At 39.9% G+C, this 20,273-nt stretch overlaps 1 protein-coding gene across 2 annotated transcripts in view; it reads left to right on the top strand.

The window, feature by feature from the left end:
• hcn1 (hyperpolarization activated cyclic nucleotide-gated potassium channel 1) overlaps positions 1 to 20,273 on the top strand; it is a 107,412-nt gene that overhangs the window by 72,764 nt on the left and 14,375 nt on the right. For both annotated transcript variants that reach the window (XM_028602296.1, XM_028602297.1), the window contains exons 4-6: positions 8,526 to 8,744; positions 15,692 to 15,838; positions 18,953 to 19,193. In XM_028602296.1, the coding sequence (XP_028458097.1) occupies positions 8,526 to 8,744; positions 15,692 to 15,838; positions 18,953 to 19,193 (607 nt within the window). The remainder of the gene's footprint in view (positions 1 to 8,525; positions 8,745 to 15,691; positions 15,839 to 18,952; positions 19,194 to 20,273) is intronic.

Genomic DNA, 20,273 nt, shown 5'->3' with positions numbered 1-20,273 from the left:
AGCTTTCCTCAACATCACAGCCCTGTATTCAACTCTTATTTGTACTTCAAGCCAATGAATTGCCCAAGTGAGCCCAATACCAACTAGCATGTGTTATTCATCCTAAACAGACATTATCCATCTCTGTGTGCACCAAAATGAATTTTCAGTGATAAAATGTCCCACATAACTGTCACAGTTCATCCTTGCTAATGCTTATGGACACAAAACCGGGCTCCTTCATTTTCCTGCAGCACCACAGATTCTTTTTAACTTTCCTTTGTTCAACATTGCTTCATATTTACCGCTACTTGTAATAACTAAGCTTAATTATAAAAGTCTCCTTGCACTTGTGCTGCGTGTTGCTCTGCTTGCTCAGAATTAATCAGATCTATTCCCCTTCTTGTATACAAATCGATACGTAATGGGAATCATGTAGAAGTTGTCACTGCCTCCTGTGTGGCAGGATCATTTGCGCCATGGAAATCAATAGCCATAGCTGGGGATTGCAAAAGGGCCTCAAATATACTGTGTGCTGGATGCTTATAGGTGAGCTACACAGCTGTGAAAACTAGTAAAATGAAACTAGAATAATTTGCATGCAGTATGTCAAAACAACATCACAAAGATGCCTTCCAGCTCCTCACAGATATAAGCTTCCTTGTGACATGTTCTGACTGCAGCTGCAGACTGGCACACCTATATATAGAACCTCACAGAGTTCGTCTAAAGTCTGAAAGGACAACAATGCTTTCAAATCTCAGCAGTTTCACAACTTCTTTGATTAGTATTACCATATATATCATGAATCTAGTCCATTTTTGCACCTTGTGTTCAGGTATGAATATACAGATTGTGACAGCTTTGAGGCTGCTGAAAGGATTAGTTGATTAGTTGATTAGTTAATTAGTCGATAGACAGAAAATGAATCTTCAACAAGCAAAGCATTCTCTGGTTCCAGCTTTTTAAGTCAAAGATTTGTCTCTTTTCTTTCACTGTAAATAGAACATCTTTGGATTTTGGACAGTGGGTCAGACAAAACAAGCATTTTGAAGAGTTACCTCAGACTACAGGCAATTATTATAAATGATGAATCAATACCTTTGAGAGTAATGCTACGCCGCAAGAATGATGAGAGAAATTGGTCTCAATACCGGTGATCCACAAATTAAAATAAGAGTTTCAAATGTGTATGATGATTTGTGAGTAATTTGTGATGTTCACAAATGCATTTTCCAATCCACCAACAAAGATGAACCAATTTGAACAAATGTAAAACATTTTTGCAAATAACTCAACTTGAATAAATGTCAGTATTCTACATAACAGGTATTTAATTGTAATATCTTTCAATTTTCAGATTGCTTTCTATATTGATTTCTCCTCTGTTTTTGTGATGACTGAACACTTGCATTTGAACTGAACAAAATGAATCCAAAAAATAATTGATGAAAATAATTGTTAGTTGCAGCCCTAAATGACACATATTTGAGGCAAAATCTCTGGTCATTGGCACTGTAGGATGTCAGCAGCTAACATGGTGTTACTGACTGGGATGTGGTAGAATGAGCAATTTGTAGAAATCTCTTCCCTGTGGATCCTGACTGCGGTCTGGCAAATCCAAAGTGAAAAGCCTGGCCCACATGTGGGATTCCTCTTCTCACACCATCGCAATGCATTAGCGTTCATAAGTTCAAAATCTTGATAATATATGTCCCCTTCCGTTTAAATACATAATGTGATTCTTCGGCCTCTCGGGAGAGAGACTTTCAGGTGAATGTTGCCTTAAAAGGTTGTGTCTTTCAGCTGCTCAAGAATGCGTCATATTTTGTTTCTGTCGTTGGCTTGGTACTTTCTGTCTCCAGCTGTGAGAAGAAGAGTGGGGACAACCAGGACTGCAGATACTGCTGAGTGGTGCAGTACAAGGTGTAGGACTGTTATCTTCATGACTAATGGCCTGAGAGTAGCTTCTTACTCTTTAGCGGCTGCATTTACTTAATCACCAGACAAGATAGTGCTGCTGTCGCTGTGTTGGCTCGTGTGAGAGGGTGATGGGATGTTACTTCTGTCTGCATGCACAGTGTAAAGATATACTAGCTGTTTAGGAGCATGGAGGGACATGTGTGTTTTGTGAGTGTTTGTGTGCTGTTCCTGTCCAGGTCTCATATTAAAGAGATGGACAGCTGAGCAGTATCCTGCCGAGGATTCATGTCTCAGGGGCAGACAGATAGACAGATACTGTAGGTAGACAGACAAAAACAGAAAGGTATTGCCTAACCAAGCATAACCACCCTTCAGTCTCTTTTATCCCTGCACCACCCACTATTTTCCCGTCTTTTTCTTCCCCAACCTCAATGAGTCATTTCCAACAGCCGGACTCAGTCCAAAGTTTATGAATTAATCAAACTAATTTTTTTTTATAGTGTATATCTCTCCTCCCTCATGGCACTTCCCTCAACATGAGGACATATTGGTTTCATCTGAGTAAAATGCAAGACTGCTTTTGCCCTGATGTGAACAGGGTGTAGCTCTCTTGCTTAATTATTTGGTGTACAGTACCTTTGATTGGTTGACATTGTTAGGTGTGTTATTCACCCCTCTTGGAGAGTCTTTGCTGATAATAGGAGATTTCAATCACTCGTCTCTAGAACATCTTTGTTCATTCAGAAATACAGGACTATGACCACCTGAATTGTCAAGATGTCAAGCATCGCTGCTTAACAACAGTAGCACAGAGTTTCGAGGGGTTGTCGTAAGACATTTGACAACATCTCTTTTGTTATACACCTGGAGACATAAATCAGGCTGCTTTCTTGCTTAGTTTAACCTTTCTGATTGAGAGTGTGCTCATCAGTGAAAGTGGCAGACGCATACTTGATTGCACATGATTGGATACCAAAAGCAAAAGAAGTCACCTCACTCCTCAGAATGTCAGTATTGTGTGTAGACATGTATTACTCTTCATAGAAAGTAGAAAGACAAGGCTTTTACAAAGGTGACTACATTTAGAATATGTTATGAGATAAAGAAAATATAAATTCAACAAATCACAAAGCACAGAATAACATGTCAGAGAGGAGTAACAGCCCTATTGATTAGTCAATTGAATTTAATAGGCAGTTATTTTATGTAAAAATTAAAGTTCAAGCCTCTCAGATTTGTTGCTTTTCTTTGTTTTATGTGATGGTAAACGGAATATCTTTGGGTTTCAGGCTGTTGGTCGGATAAAAAAAGAAATTGTTAAAAAAAATTATAATGGTCCTTTTTCACAATTTTATGACACATTAATGAAAATATTTGGCAAATTAATTGTTGATGAAAATAATGAATTGCAACACCACTAACAACCCAAACGTACAACCCTGAGGAAAGCAACTGAGACCGGTGCAAAAAAAACACATAAAAACTTAATAAAAGGAGAAAACTGTAGAAAGCTTGGCAGGTCCCAGAAGGATCCTTCATCAGCACTGCTGAGCAGGAGATAAGCATGAAACAAACGACACAAAGAGAACATCAACCTTTACACTGAGAAGGTTACCACTGTGAGTACTTTTCTTGCCAAGTTACAGTTTGGTGCTCACGCAGGCCAGCAGACCCCTGCACTTCCTCGCTTATGTGTTCAAAGACTGTTGCGCCTTCTGTGCACTCCCAGAGAGAACAGCTTGTAGTTAGATTACGTAATTAAAAAAAATGGATATTGTGCATCACATTGTTCCCCATGCATGGGACAGCTTGCCGGGTTTTAGACAGTTATATGATTGAGTAATTAAGACCCGCTAATGCGGATGTTTGTGCTCAATTTTAAATATGGATAAAAAGACACGTGACTGGAGAATTTACCTGGAATAAAACATGAAAAATACACACAAAGTGCTAGTAAAATCAAAATATGATGACATTTTACACCAAAACGTATTTAAAATGGAAAAACTACGCATGCACATTCTAGAAAGTGTATTTTCACAAGAATGTAATAGGACATGTTTTTTTCCTTTGGATTTTACTAATAAGTGTTATGCTGCTGTGAAACGAGGACAGCTGTTGAATTAGTGCGCATCTGTGGTAATGAGTATCAGATGAGTAACCACTCTATTTTTTGTTATTTGCCCTGTGAGCAGTGGTGCTGTTGAAGGTCAAATCCTGTCCTTTGCAGCTGTGCATCACATCTTCTCATAGTTAGTCTCATAGTTACTCATTGGTATGAACAACAACCAAAGCCTCTGGGTCACACTCGACACCGGGACGATGGTGAAGCATCCAGGTCACATAACCAGTCTCATGTGTGATGGGACTGTATGGAGGCACCATGTTGTGACTAATTAATTCAAATGCTGGTTGATGTTAAACAAACAAGCAGTCAAACACTTGGCTAAGTCTAATTATAGACAGTTTTGAGTGTTTTTGCATGGGATAATGAAGTCTGTGAATTCATGTTACTGTTGAATATAAAGTATCTGATGTCACTTGTTTGGCTTCATCCAGAGCTTAATTATATTTCGAACTCCAGAGGAACTGAGCACATCTGCAGTGTTAGCCACATTCATTAAAGTCAAGGGGATTGGAGAGAATAGGAAAAAAGAAGAAGCTGCTTTTTAAAGAAACAGAGGGTATATGGTGGATAATTCTGTCAATCTGAGTTTTCTCACTACTGCAGGGAAATACATGTTTATGTCTTTCATTTGATGACTACTGTAAACGGACAAAAGAAATCCAGGACAGTATGTACTTAGTGTAAGATTGGCTGCTACAATCATAATGCACTGCACCAAATCTACTGTAAGTCACTTACTGTAATGGAAGGCAAAAATACAAACTCAAGGAATCAAACCAGTAATAATGCAGATGTTATTCCTGCAATGTTTTTCAATAAAAAGGTGTTTATCAAGACTTGATTCTAGCGATTGAGCCCATCATCTCATGCAAATGTTTACTGAGGTAGTAAATCAAGTGTGAAGTAGGGTCATTTTCCCATAGACTTAGACTATAGAAACAGACTTATGCTGCATTCCAGGGAACCAGTAACTCGTGTTTTCACAACCTTCTACCCGTGAAAGTGCCCTGGAACGGCAGTCAAACCCGTGACTTACTACCCGTGAACTCGTACCAGATCGTTGTGCTCCCAGTTACAGTTTTTGACGTCACACACACATAAACAACAATGGCGACCCCCGTTGAGGCTGTACAGACGCCGTTTATTAACAGTGATAAGTAGAAATAAATAGACATAAATAGGCAACGTAAAGTAACCTAGGTAGCTAACTTCAACGTTAGGTAGCCGCTAGCTAGAAGGGTTTGTGGTGACTTTGCCTGGAACGCTACCAACTCGTGAGTCGTGACTTGAAGTTGTAACTTACGGGCTAAAAACTGTGTCTGGAACGCAGCATTATTTTTGCAACCAGTGGAGTTGCCCCCTCTAGAAATTAGATCAAATTCAGGTTTAAGGTACCCTGGCTTCAATTGTTAGACTTAGAAGCTTTGTCCATTATTTTTACAGTCTATGATAAGGACTTGAACTAATATTGACGGAACATCAATGATGTCTAACCTGTTGAATTAGGAACCACACCCGTGACAGTTAAGTCCAATAGAGAGTGATTGGTTAGTTCACCAATGAGCTGATCATCACTGGGCTAAGAGCCGAATAAAAAAAGATTCTCCCTTTTTCTCTGTTTTATATGCTCTATATTTAAATAAACATCAGAAGTATGACGTATAGTGCAACTATATGTGAAGTCAATTCCCAAGCCCTATATAATCTGTACTACAAAAGGATTATATGACACGCTCATGCAGTGCAGACATTCCCTGTTGCACCAAACACATCCAAGGACAAACAGCAAAATGTGCGGTGAGTCACCACAGTTTATCTGTTTTCACCTGGCAAAACTACATTTCACTGCTTTGCCATCCATATGAATATGTCAACACAAACATTCTGCAGCATTACCCGCCATCTCAACCACACATGCTAAACGTACACATGTGAAAGAACACCTAAGGCTCATGACATCACAAGTGGCATTTGGGTGGATGGATTGTGTGAGTGTGTGTGTGTGTGTGTGTGTGTGTGTGTGTGTGTGTGTCGATTATTCAGTGTAAGTGCAACAGCAAAATACTAAAAAAACACTACATATATATTTCTTCTACAAATATTTCCTTTACACTGTATATTGTGGGGAAAAAAGGTGGTTCTTTGTATAAAGACATTGTTTGGCTGAACCCTTTTGGAGAAGGCAAACAAACTGGACTCTATTTGTCATTCAAGCTGGAAAGTGTCACAAATGTTCTAATCAGTCTCTGGAAGAATAAACTAATTGGTGAGTCATACAGGGCAGATGATTAGCTGTAAATTTACTCATTAACTAAATCCCAGTTGATGAACAGCGTGGAGTCGAGCAGAACGGAGAATGCCGTGACAAAAGGAGGCACCAGTGTGTGAACATGATGGGATGTGCTACATTACAGTGTGGCTTATGGAACTATGTCAGCCAGTGAAAAAAAGACAGAGATTAACTATATTTTCTAGAGGTTTCATATTTCTTTCATTAGCCATTCTGTTTTGGGTGAAATAGATATTCTATATGGAGTGCTTCCTCAGCCCTTCTTGTTCACAGGAGGTGAAGCTATTAGAGGAGTCAGCAACTTGGCTGTGACTACGAGGCATGTACCAAGGAGCTGTCACATTTGTCTTCACATAGGAACTTACTGGGTTTCACATATGTAGCCTTGATGGGTCTGTTTAGGTTGCTCACTAGAGATTTTGCATATCTTTGGGCAAAAAGAGGCACACATGTGACATGTACTGTATTAATGAGGAGTCTAAATCCTGCTCTGATGACAGGACATGACGTATCCTGACGCTAAGAACAACAGAAAGTGTGAGTGTGTGTGTGGGGGAAAGAAATCTGTGAAATCTGGAATGCAACTATAAAGGTAGTACATTTTCAAGCCTTCTATATTGTGATACTACCCGATAAACTAGATGGATTATAAAATGGGTGTAGGGCCAGGTGTCCAAAGGGTCCTACACAAGAGCATCTGTTTGAAGTATCTGTTAATAAGATTTCTCATTGCATAGTAAAAAAGCAAAAAGTCCTTTTTAAAAATCTAAGAGTTACCCAAAGGCCTTAGTATGCTCAAAACAAATTAGCTCATACAACATGCCATCCGCCCATGTCTGAAAGCAAGTATAAAGTAAGAATATGGGTTGCTCACCTGGTTGCGCCCCATGTGCTCAGTCCTTACAGCAGCAGCCACAGGTTAGATTCCAACCTGCAGCCCTTTGCTCCATGTCACTTCCTCACTCTCTTCCCTTTCCTGTGTTAAGCTGTCCTGTCAATAAAGGCCTAAAAATGCCCCAAATAATAATCTTAAAAACAGAATACAAAAGAGAGCTTCCTTCCCACCTCCCCACGCCTAGCCGATCACTGCGAAAAGTGGGCGTGATTATCGCATTGTTGGTTTTGGCAAGTTAAAGAAATTGTTGAACGCTGTCCCCAAATTTACTGACCCCTAAAACATTCAATTTGAGGTTGTTATGATAAAGCAACTTCATGACAACTTGATAGGGAATGAATCTTTGAATCTGTGTGGTCACTTTACCACCAAGGATTCTGTGGGAGGCCTTTAAGGCATCTGTGCCCAGGGGTCCATCTTGTCATGATCCATCCATGCTTCATAATACCTCAGTCTCAGAGTGCATATTGTCAAACACTAATGATAGTCAAGAGGAGTCATAGAAGCCAATCTTGAGCAGCAGAATTACACTTCTGTCTGGTCCGTCTCTGCTTGCTTCCCAGTCAGCAGCGACTGATCAGGTTCTTTTCATCAACTATGATGGGGTGACGATGAAATGGCTTCTTATAAACCCAGCTGGACACATAATTGGATAATAGGGGCCTCGTGAACCCAAGTGGAGATATTATTGTGTAGTTAAAGGCACACAAGAAGCAGTCGCTTTGTGATGAGAACGCATGCCGTGAACGATAAAAGGAATGACTCTCACCCAGCGCAGATCACTTCCCTTTGAGCTGCTCAAAAGAGTCGATCATGACTGACTACATTTTCAACATGAAGACTGTTACGTACACTCAAGCTGATATGTTACAGTATATGTGTGCGTGGAGACTACAGTGAGTTCCCAATCTTCCAGCTCTGTATTTCTATTCCCCTGCCTCCAACACACTGAATCCCATTACAACACTTTTTATTTTTTTTAGCTCTTGCAAAAATGAGGTGTTTTGCTCCCTTTGGCAAATGGGAAAATAAATAAAACCAGGTAAGTCTAGGCACAGAGGGTGTTGAAAGGCTGAAAGAAGAGAGAGAAACAGAGACAGGTAGAAAGTTCAGCGAGGGCATTAGACTGTGAGGCATGAAGAGTGTGTTGGCAGAGTGTTTGGTGGAGATTCAGTGATCCATCAAAGAAAAGCCATGTCTTTCTATTCTGCCTTCCCTACCTGCATTGCCTTGCAGTAACTCCCCCCACCCCCTCTCTGTCTCTCCATTCCTCTCTCTCTCTCTCTCTCTTTCTTTCTCCGCCCTTGCAGAACGTTTCCTGGGGTAAGCAGTACTCTTATGCCCTCTTCAAAGCCATGAGCCACATGCTGTGCATCGGGTATGGCGCCCGGGCACCTGTCAGCATGTCTGACCTGTGGATCACCATGCTGAGTATGATTGTTGGAGCCACGTGCTACGCCATGTTTGTGGGCCACGCTACAGCTTTAATTCAATCGCTGGACTCCTCACGCAGGCAATACCAAGAGAAGGTAAGCACCAGACAGTGACATGATTATATTAAATACCTGAGATTATGACGAAGATTGGGTTTACGTGATTTACATGATATTGGATGTTATTTTAAATTAAGTAACTGCACGGTATGAAGTTCAAATCTTTCGTGTCTTGTTGTTTCAAGGTGAGTAATGCTAATAAAAAAAATGGGATGTTCTTAAAGCTTTAGTGTGTAACTTTTTGATATTAATGAAAGTCCGTTACATTCAAGCCATTGCCAAATGAGTTGCTACAAAGCTAATCAAGACTATTAGCTCCAACAAACTCCCTCTGTATTTCTCAGTATGGCTGTGTTCAGGAGATTGTGTCGTCCTGTGACTTTTGCACGCAGAAACTCGAGTGAAGATAATTACCTCTTCTGAAGAGTCCATCATGCTTTTTAATCCTTCGTGCCCTCCTTGGCTACTAGCAACTGCGTGGGGCAGGGGTGGGGGCTCACGATCACGTAACCCTACAGTCACATTAGCTACAAGAGACAGAGAAAAGGCGACATGCTACCAGTGACCAGTGAGTGACCGTTTGCCAGCGACAAGCGACGAGCTGCCACGAGCAAGGCGGGGCCAAAATAGACAAGAAGTCTATTTTATGCAAATGCTGAGCGATGCGACAAAGTGACAGCGTGAGGGCAGCGTGACGTTTGTACGTTGGTTGCTTGAGTCAAAGAAAATTATTCTAGATTTCAGAAATGCTTCAGGATATCGTATTTCTGTATATATCTGATATGTTTGGCATTTTATCTCATATATTTTGTTACCCCTATCAAGAAATAACTACTTTTAAATCCAAAAACATCTTTCTTGTGACTTGACAATACCTCTGAAGTGACTTGTAAGCAAGGGGGTAAGCTTCGCTTCAGAACTCAAACCTCCTATGGCGCCATTTTGATGCTACAAAGCGATCACCTCCTGTTAGCATTCCACTGACTGCCATTCATTTTGACGTCACTTGACAGCGAATAACTTTACATCTGAAGCGTTTAAAGACTCTATTTGTCTATTGTTTATTTCTAAAGAAACATAACAATGTATAAAAGGCTCCATTACCTTGTACCTCACGTTATGGCTCCGTAGCAGACGTTTTTGTAAAAATAGGCTAACGATTGTGTCACATAGTAGAGGAATTACCGTATAGTACAAGAGAAGCTCGCAGGCAGTTTCGACTTACATGAGCTGTTTATGTTTAATTACTAATATTAACTAGCATTTTAGTTAGCAATAATTAGCCTGTGCCCATGTTATCTTCTTACATATACCTACGCTCTCCGTCTCTGCAAGATTGGGAATGATTGAGATTTCTCTTGGCACAGCTACCAGAAGACTTACAACTTTCAGACACGTTGCTCACGTCACATTTACATAGTCTCTCTCAGTTGGAGGCTGCGCAGTAACGCTCACCGGAAAAGTGCTTCTAATAGCCTTCACTGGTCTCCGTCCAGAGCAACGGGATCTGTTGGTCCATTCTTATATACTGTCTGTGCTTGTAAGACGTGCTTGAAGGTAGCACCAGAGAATTTTGGTTTACTGTTGCCAAGCAACCAGGAGTAGGCTAGGCACGCCCAGGAGCGCCCATCAAGCAAGTGCGTGTTGCTCTCTTTTGTAGCTAATGTGACTGTAGGATAAGGCTTGTATCATGTGGACGCGCCGACAGTGTTCTTGTCATTACTTAATACTTCGTCATGGAGGAGACAGAAACTACACACTATAGCTTCAAAGTATTAATCTGAGGGTTTTGCTCTTTCCGGTGCATAAAATCCTGCTCGTTGGAGCTAGACTTAAATAAATTAGCTTCTCTCAGTGGCCCCATGGACCAATGGGTTGAGCTCTCACAGATCACAATATCTTATGCGATGACTAAGAAAGAGGATTTTCTTCCCCCAAGCAGATCACATAAGGCCAACAGGGTGAGGAGGTCTATTACATGACCAGCCACCTTATTGTCAGTATGCTGCCAGTGAACACATTTTATTTTTCCCTTTCATTTCAGTCCCCGTTACATCAGTTTTTAGGATGGGGGGTGGGGGGGGGGGGGGTTGATTATCCAGCATTTCAGCCGAGCCACCATCTGTGATCTTGCTGAGAGGCCTGGGCAATTCCCAGAACACACGGCCATGACTGATGCGCTCTGTGTGCTCGCATGCAAGAATCTGACTTTAACTCTCAAACTTTTTTCTGTGCGTACACTGACTGCAGAATTCCATGTACAGACATCACTATAGTTCAGGGGATTATAGTCCTTTATTGTACAGTTTGTCTTGATCCATTTAAGGACATAGTCATGATTAGAAATGAAGAGCTGACCTTTAATTTATGTGGTAACATAGATGATAATCATAAACAGACATTTTTTTTATATACATGATGACGTGTTTCAACGGAAACAGTTCAAACTGTTTCATATCATTTAAGTGAAAGAGTGATGAACCAGTCCTTCCAGAAAAATGCAGAGTTTTTTTGTGATTGTTGCGGGCACGTTTTCTTTAAAAATTTGATGGAATATGCAGGATATTTATGCTATTTTATACGATGAAATTGCGGGACCTTGCAAAAATTGGGGGAACTTGCAAAAACTGCGGTTTGATGAAAAAGAGAAAAAAAAGTGATTCCCCCAACACCCTGTTTTTTGATGATGTTCACGTCGCGTAATTACGTCACTTCATAACGTTCCCATGGCAACAGGGGAAAATGGCTGCTCTTGTGTGTAGTAAACGCAATATTTATCAACTTTCTGCTAAGATATACTGTATGTGACTTTTTTGAAACGAAAATGCTGGGTTATGAAATCATGCAAGCCCCGCATATTTTGCACGGAAATTGGCAATTTATGCGGTGAAAGTGCGGCGTATTTGAAAAAAATGTGGCTTATGCATTGAATTATGCGATTGCATAATTGCGTTTTTCTGGAGGGACTGGATGAACAGAATTTGGTAATGATCTGGTGTTGTATTTGCAGTCAACATTATTTCAGAACTGAAATCATTTTTAGAAAAATAAACTGCAAATGTTTTAATAACTGATTCAAGCTATGATGCCACACATCATCTTCTTTACTTTTAAAGAACTTTTTTTTTTTTTTTTTTGTTGGTTAAACCAAATAAGAAATTTAACGACAAAAACTTGGACAATTGTGATGGAAACTTTTTTTTTTATTATTCTGACATGTAATAGTCTGACGACTAATCGAGAAATAATCAGCAAATTAGGGCTGCAACTAACAATTGTTGTCATTAATCCACTGATTATTTTCTCAGTTAATAATTTTGTCTGTAAAATGTTTCTTTGGCCAACAGTCTAAAACCCCAAAATATTCAGTTAACTATCATACATGACAACAAAAAGCAGCAAATCCTCACATAAGCGAGTGAGTTTTTCTGTCAATCAGCTAATCTATAAATTAACTAATTGTTTCAACTCTACAGCAAAATAATTGATAAAATGATGAATAAAAGAATTGTTAGTTGCATGCCAACTGTATTTATGTGAGCATATACATAGGCAGACTGGACTGATGCACAAAGTACACATCAATTATCCTGCAGAAGGTTGTAGGTGTCGGCAGAGTCACCTTGGCTGTGACTTTACCAGGACATGCTAAAATACCAGTTCATTAATTTATACCTTAAAAGCATTTCAACGTTCTAAATTAATTCTAAAACGCAGGCCTGACCTTGCCAGCCGCTTCTGTAGTCAATGACAATCTAGAGTAAAAAACCCTCTGTGATTTTTGGTGCGGTGTTATTATACATAACATGGCACTTAAAATTCATCATTTGAAGCAGAAGCTTTCATGCCTTATGCAAAATACAATACTAATTGTTGCTGCAGTATCATTATGGTACAAAGTCACCCACCACTCAAATTAATAAAAAAAAAAAAGTGGTGGAAATGGTGAAATCCACATAAGGAGACAATTAATCTAGTCAACATCATGCATTCAGATTAACTTTAACAAAAAAAGTTAATCTGAACGGGATCATGAATGCCAATTATTCAGTTTCATCATCCTCTAACATTTGGAGAGAAATAAAATGGCATCATCACACTAATAATCAGCAGGTCTGGTCATTAATTCAGGTTGGGATTGACAACAGAACTGTTAGCAGATCAAAAAAAGTCACACAGAAAAAAACACTTTGCTGCATAACACCATTATCATTGGAATGGGTATTTAACTCACAGCATGGAACTGATTTCTTTATAAGCTAGAATGTATCATAATTGAAAACATAATTATATGATTGATCATTGCCAGATTCACAGATGTCACAGAACATTCGGCCAAAAATGAATGACAGAGGGTCGCCCACAGCAAACAAGTCAGCCGTTCGAAGTCACTGTTTGAATTAGTGACATGTGTCTTGCTCAGTATGTGATGTACATCTGCTCCGCAGCAAATCTGCTTAATCTACATCCCACTTTAGCCATTCAACATCCCTACGGGCATCAAACTGACAACTTTGAGTCTGTGAATGCCTTGTCCGTGGTAACAGAGCCCCAGTGTGTAGCCAGATTCAGCTCGGGCTGATTTGCTGCATGGCTGTGCATATCAGTGGAGCAGGCTGAGGAGCAGCAGGGATGGGTTCAGGGTGCTCAGCCTGTAGTCATTACATCTATCACTGCCATAGCCGGGGGGTTGGAAACATGGAGAGAGGGATGTTGGTGTGGGGTTAGACGGTAGCTAAGGTCAGAGGATGTTTATGAGAAGATGAGGAGGGAAGAGAATGTCGATATGTTTTACCTATATTTTACTTATTACAGAAACCTTTATCGTGATCTCTTATGTTAATAAAATAAAAATGATTAAAGAAAGGAAGGCCATCATTAAACAAACTAAGAGAAAGCTATAAAAGAATCAGAGGAAGCATAAGACAGGGTGGAAGGATAGGATGGTCTCAAAACATGCCTTCTGGAATGCCTTGATGCTGAATCACTGTGAGAGAGAGAGAGAGAGAGAGAGAGAGAGAGAGAGAGAGAGAGACACACAAAGAGAGACCTGGATAAGGAGGAGGAATGTAGACAGCATTTCTCTAAATTTCTCCATACGAAAGTATTACTGGATAATTAACCAATACAATAAAAACATTTAAAAAAATAAGTCATCATTATGAAAACTTGACCTAAAGCCGGAGGCCACATATCAAACCTGAAGCATCGGGGACGTCATATCATGCTCAGTGCCTGACTCTGTGCATCACTCTCCAGCTTCTACTGTAAACTAAATCACAGTATCACCTTTCAACAGCCGCAAGAGGAATTAATGAAGGAGGCATTGTGACTCCAGTGTCTTCTCTCTCACTGACCCATCTCATCACACTGGTCATAGAGCCTGCCAGTGGACTGGACTACCAACCTCCCAGCTACTGTTGGCTCTTACCCACTGCTCTACTGTGATTACCAGAGGCAGTGCGGGAGAGAGTTTATTTTCAGGTGTCAGGCCTTGGACTGGCTGGGAAGATTGTTTTCGCGACCCTGGACCTGTCCGTGGAAAGCCTGTGTGATGAAACAGAGACTGATCAAAGTAGATGCGCTGAAGTATTTTCTTGTTTTCCCTCTCCTTTGGGTCAATACTTGCCTTCAGGTTAATGTGGACAGAATTTGAACTTCCTCTAGGACACAATTATTTACCACATACAGGATCCTTCTTGCATCTTTATTACTGGCAGTATTGCACAAATGAAAACAGTCCTGTGTCCAGCCATGCATGTGCAATAAGAAAAAAAAAGTAGAGTCACAGGCCATCTGGCTTTCTGATAGTGAGGTCACAAAATATTTCATCTATTTTCTTCATCCTTCCCTCTTCCTCTGGCCTGTGTACTGCACTGTGAGAAACAATAATAACCGCAATGGTTTTAATATCATTATGTATTTATTTAAAATTCTCATTTGCTCTTTGGGAGATACATCCCTCTAAAATCCAGAGAACTTAAATACGTATATTGTGCTTGGTGAAAATTGTTTGTCAAGCACAACTAATAACTAATTAAACAGTTATTTACCCAGTCATTTAAATTACTGTAAATATTCTCTGAATTAGATTTTAATTGCATATCTATGTTTTCATTAGAAGTATATGTATCTGAAAATCACAACAAAATAACTGCTAAATTATGGATGTAATGGAAATAGTTCTAATTGTAAATACCGCTTTAATTAATTTAGAAAAAAAATTATGTTTCTTTGCAGTATAAATATGACTTAAAAATGTTGGTTTTATAACTTTTAGACAGTAATTACTGCTAAATAATTTTGAAATGCACTCATATTTTCTTTATGTTTAGCTAGTTAATGTGCCCTGAAGGTGGAGTTAGGTGAAAAATGTTCCAATCATAACCTGTAATAATGATACATTAACGGTTTGTTGGCAAGGCAAGTTTCAAAGAGCTTTACATACATTTCACCTTAAACAGAAAACAAATACAAAATAATTGCAGACAAAAAAGAGAGAATCCCTTTGGCATCACCTCTGCAAGTGCTAATATAAGTCATGCAATCTCTACCATCTGGTTCGTTGACTATGCAACTCCTAAATCTCTGCACGATACCTGGTTTACCTTGCTAGTTTACATTAGATCATAGCTTGGTTGCCTATTAGGACTGGGCTTCCTGCATGGGTGAGATAATCAGAACTGCTACCTTGGTCTGACATAGCCCCGGGCCTGTACTTGTTCCTGCTTCACCACCTGCCCACACACACACACACACACACACACACACAGACACACACACACAACCAAGGACATGGCACTGTGACTATGTGAGAGCACGGTTTGTCCTCAATACAGAGACACAAATACACACTCAGAGCTTTGTTCATTAAGGTGTACTCTGCCTGTTTGTATGACTTAATAGGACTGCAGTTTGAATATTTGGTGTACATATACATGCAACAAGCAACTGAAATCCCTCTGCTTTCTATGCCTTCTCAGTACAAGCAAGTGGAGCAATACATGTCCTTCCACAAGCTTCCGGCAGACATGCGGCAGAAAATCCACGACTACTATGAACATCGCTACCAAGGCAAAATCTTTGATGAGGACAACATCCTGAGTGAACTCAACGACCCTCTCAAAGAGGTGAGGCTGCTTCTCCCTTGAGAACCTAAACTGAATTGAGAAATTGGTTCTTTTACTAAGCAACATTTATTAAGTCTTTTTGAGAGTGTCCATTTGAAGATTTTTATTTTTGGAACAGGTAAAAAATACATCTTAAATCAAAAAAAAAGAAGAAGTTCTTGACAGGTAAGCTGTCACACAGTGGTTTTAGTTTGGGAACATGAATGAGTTTATTCCCTTAAAATGAAGAGTGAATCTTCATTTGGCACCTTTAAGTGCGCAGGAACGGAAAGTGAAAACAAAACACCTGTCATCTCAATTTACAAGGTCAAAGGACAAAAACTGCAAAACGGATTCTCCTCAGCATCCTGGGTGAACCCAGACTGAGCATCCGTCAAGATGTGAAAATATTCTGCACAGAAATGTTACCTGAGCCTCACTGTCACTTGTGATAAACAACCTGAGCTCCAGAGCTGTTGAACAATCACTCTTTTATTTACAATATTTACAAGTCATCAGTGTAGCACAGATACACAGCTTGAGTATCGACTGAGTATACTGTATAATATTCACAAAAAGAGGTAATGAGAAGGAATATTGGAAGTTTATCGTGGAGTCAGTGACTTGTTAAATTCCTGGTTGACTTGATATCAGCAGATTACATTGGTAATAAAGCATACTGTAGGTGGATGGGAGAGGAGAAGACTATAAAGCAAAGCAAGTGTAGGAATCGTGACCATCTCTCATGTAGCCCCATTAAGTCACCATACAGTAGGGTGGGGAGTTTCTGCAAGATTTTAGACACTCATGGGGAGGGGCAGGGATTTAAAGGTATGGCTTACTACAAATAAACACCTTACAGGCTTATTGGTCCACTGTGCACAGCAAGCGAAATTAAAATCTGCATAGAGACAGTGTTGCACAATGAAAACTATGCCCACGGGACAGATGGGTAAAAACAAACTGAGTCGCGCCGGAGCAAATATATAGCAAATATTTGTACTTAAGATGTGTCAGTTATGACAGGTATTGTGGCCTGTTTATTCCCAGTTTCTAAAAATGAAGGTTTTTGTCTGAACATCCATTAGAGGATTAGGTCACTTGAGGGTTGATTGTTATTTCCATAATTACTATCATAGAAGCATGTGTGATTATCTAATTTTGTTACAGTTTTCAAGAAACCCAACGAAAAACATACAAAATCAGAAGCAGTTTACAAAAGTGTGGCTTAGAACGTGTCAGAATTGTACAGAGAGTGAAACAAAGCAAGGAAAATACTTGGCTTTGAAAGATTACTGAATGCTGCATCCATTAACAATTATGACAGGTTTTAGCTAGATTATTTTCGGTACCTACACCGCTCACCTCTTCTGCTCTTTGACCATCCTTGGAAAAAGCTAGATGAGTAATGCCAACCTTCATGCGAGTGCCAGTGCCACCTCCCTAAATGAGCTTGCTTTTGCCAACTCCTATAATCATATCAGACTAAGTGTCCAGCACAATTTTGGGGGTGCTGACTTATAAGTCATTTTGCGATCAGAATCAGCTCCACTTAGCAGCACTCAGACTCTCTGAGTCAAAGTAGGGCCATGAAATCAGCCCAAGTATACTTTAACTGATTCTGGCATGTCATTGATCACAAGTCTTGCATGAGTCTGTCAAACAGGTGTGCCAGAATGAGCCTGCGTCAAGCAATTATGACTGGTTCACATGACAACTCTGTTTCAGTGGATTAAACCGCTTTGGGTTTGGTATGTAGGTCAAGGTAATCATGCTTACAGCAAAGTTCTCAGTTAATCATCCTGGTGTGCAGCTATTGACAATGGTAGAATTCATTTCAAATTCATCTGCTGAGACGTGAGACTTAACAACGTGGTCAACAACGACGCACAAGCAAAGATGAACTCAAAGAAAAGGAAAATGGCATTGCATTAAATAGTTTGCTATTCAGCAGCTGTGGTTGAGATTTCAGATGTCCATTAATGCTCCAACAGGAAGAATTTTCCAAACAGCCCCTGCTGTACTGTATTACCACAGACAGACCACAGTGTTACATTTCTGCAAGGTGATTTTCAGAGCAGCAAAACCAATTATAAACAATAAACAAAACATGTAAATATATATACTGTGTATATATATATATATATATATATATATATATATATATATATATATATATATATATATATATATATATGTGTGTATATATATATATATATATATATATATGTATGTATATGTGTGTGTATATATATGTATATATATGTGTATATGTATGTATATATATGTGTATATGTATATATAAACAGTATATATTTACATGTTTTGTATATATATATATATATATATATATATATATATATATATATATATATATATATATATATATATATATATATATAAGATAACAGCCAGACCCCCCACCCCACCCGCCTCTTATTCTCCATATGACAAATCTTTAAATAGGCATAGCCAAAGATTGTTTCCCCAAGAGGACTCCTGGCTGGGCATGACAATTGCTTACTATCTAATTCATTACTTCTGGTGCATGATTGAGGTCAGAGCCCCGTAGCATTAGCTGACACCGGCATCTGAGGCTAAGCTAACATCTCTTTGCGAGCATCCCAGAGATTGGTTATCTCTCTGATGATGTCCTGTTGTCACTGGAGGAGAGTTATCCCTCATGGGGGGTCAGCAACACACCACCGCAAATGCCAAGTGCCCCGGCTTTCCATCTGCACAGCAACAGAGATGTGTGGGTAAACAGACAACAAGCTCCTAATCTCCTGCTGGGTCTGAGGGGACAGGATGAGACCGGAAAGATGGCCTGCAGCCGGCACCAGAGGGCAAACTCATCAGGATCTGACTCGTGTGCCAAAAAGTTTCTTCTCAAGAGTGATGGGAAGTGCTTTAGAAGTATTAGGGATAAAGCAGCAATATGCATCCAATTCATTGCATCCAATTCATTTATGCCTGCAGATAAAAGCAGCAGAGATGAAGGATTTGTGGTGGTGTTTTGTGTCCGACTACTAAAACCGATGCTCAATTTTCAAGCTGTAGGTGGAAAGTACTGAATTATTTATGACATGATGATCTCATCTGTTTGACCAAGACTTTCTTCTTTTTCTCCACCAGGAAATTGTCAACTTTAATTGCCGTAAGCTCGTGGCCACCATGCCTTTGTTTGCCAATGCGGACCCCAACTTTGTGACGGGGATGCTGAGCAAGTTGAAGTTTGAGGTCTTTCAACCCAACGACTACATTATCCGAGAAGGCACGGTCGGCAAGAAGATGTACTTCATTCAACATGGTGTTGCAAGTGTCATCACCAAGTTCAGCAAGGAGATGAAGCTAACAGATGGATCCTACTTTGGAGGTTAGAACAAAAACGTAACAATTTAAAAATTCTATTTGAAATAATAATTTTTCTACATGAAAATGCAAACACATGTGGGTACTGCCATACCAGAACACCATACGGACAGGCACGTATGCTACAGTATGTTCATACGGTTATATATTGAGACGTGAGTCTAGCCTCAGGTCTTGCGTTTGATGCTGTTTGAAGTTAAGTTATTGTAGATCTAGATTCTCATTAACCAGTGTTGGACGTTAGACAGCTTCTGCAGTTACGTAACCACTCATCTGGTTGTTGGAGTAGGCCAAGGCGTGGAACTGGCATCCCTTAGGACACACAGAGGATCCTCCCCCACCCTTACCCTTACCCTCACACACACACACACACACACACACACACACACACACACACACACACACACACACACACACACACACACACACACACACACACACACACACACACACACAGGCATACACACACAGGCATACACACAAACACAACACACAAACTCTTCTCCCCTCTATTCGTTCCTGCTGCATAGACTTGGCACTAACAAGAGCAGCTAGTCGTTCCTTCTGTGTAAAATCAGGAGCTATTCCCTCAGCCTGTTCTCTGTCTTCCTATCTCTTTTTCTCGGCACAAGTCCCATTCCCTCTCCAAAACATTACAGATATCATTAATTTTTAAAATGTCAAATGTAATTTCATTGCACGTTGTTTACTCAGACATGACAATATCTGCCTGCAGATTTTGTCAATGTGAAAGCAAAGCAAAATTTCCTATTTTAAAGGTTCTTGCATATTTCATCCCTATGAAAGGATGCTGAGGAGTCTAAGAATACCTTCGCTTTGGTGTGTCTTGCTGCATGCAGTTCATGTCTCACAGGCGAGTAGGGAAGGCAGTGAATAAAGAAAAAAGAAATTAGTTTCTTTTTCCTGCTTGTTCAAACCACAGTACTGCTGTCATGTCACTAGTGTATAACTTGCTTTAAATATGGGATTGGGGTGCGTTTTAAATTCTGCATAGAGTGGACATGTCATATGGTAAGATATGTGGCAGTTGCAGTGCTGTTCAAACAATTAATCCTCTGGGGCT

Source organism: Perca flavescens, chromosome 16 (genome assembly GCF_004354835.1).
Source record: "Perca flavescens isolate YP-PL-M2 chromosome 16, PFLA_1.0, whole genome shotgun sequence".
Classification (NCBI taxonomy): Eukaryota; Metazoa; Chordata; class Actinopteri; order Perciformes; family Percidae; genus Perca; species Perca flavescens.
This window is presented reverse-complemented; position numbering and strand designations above follow the sequence as displayed.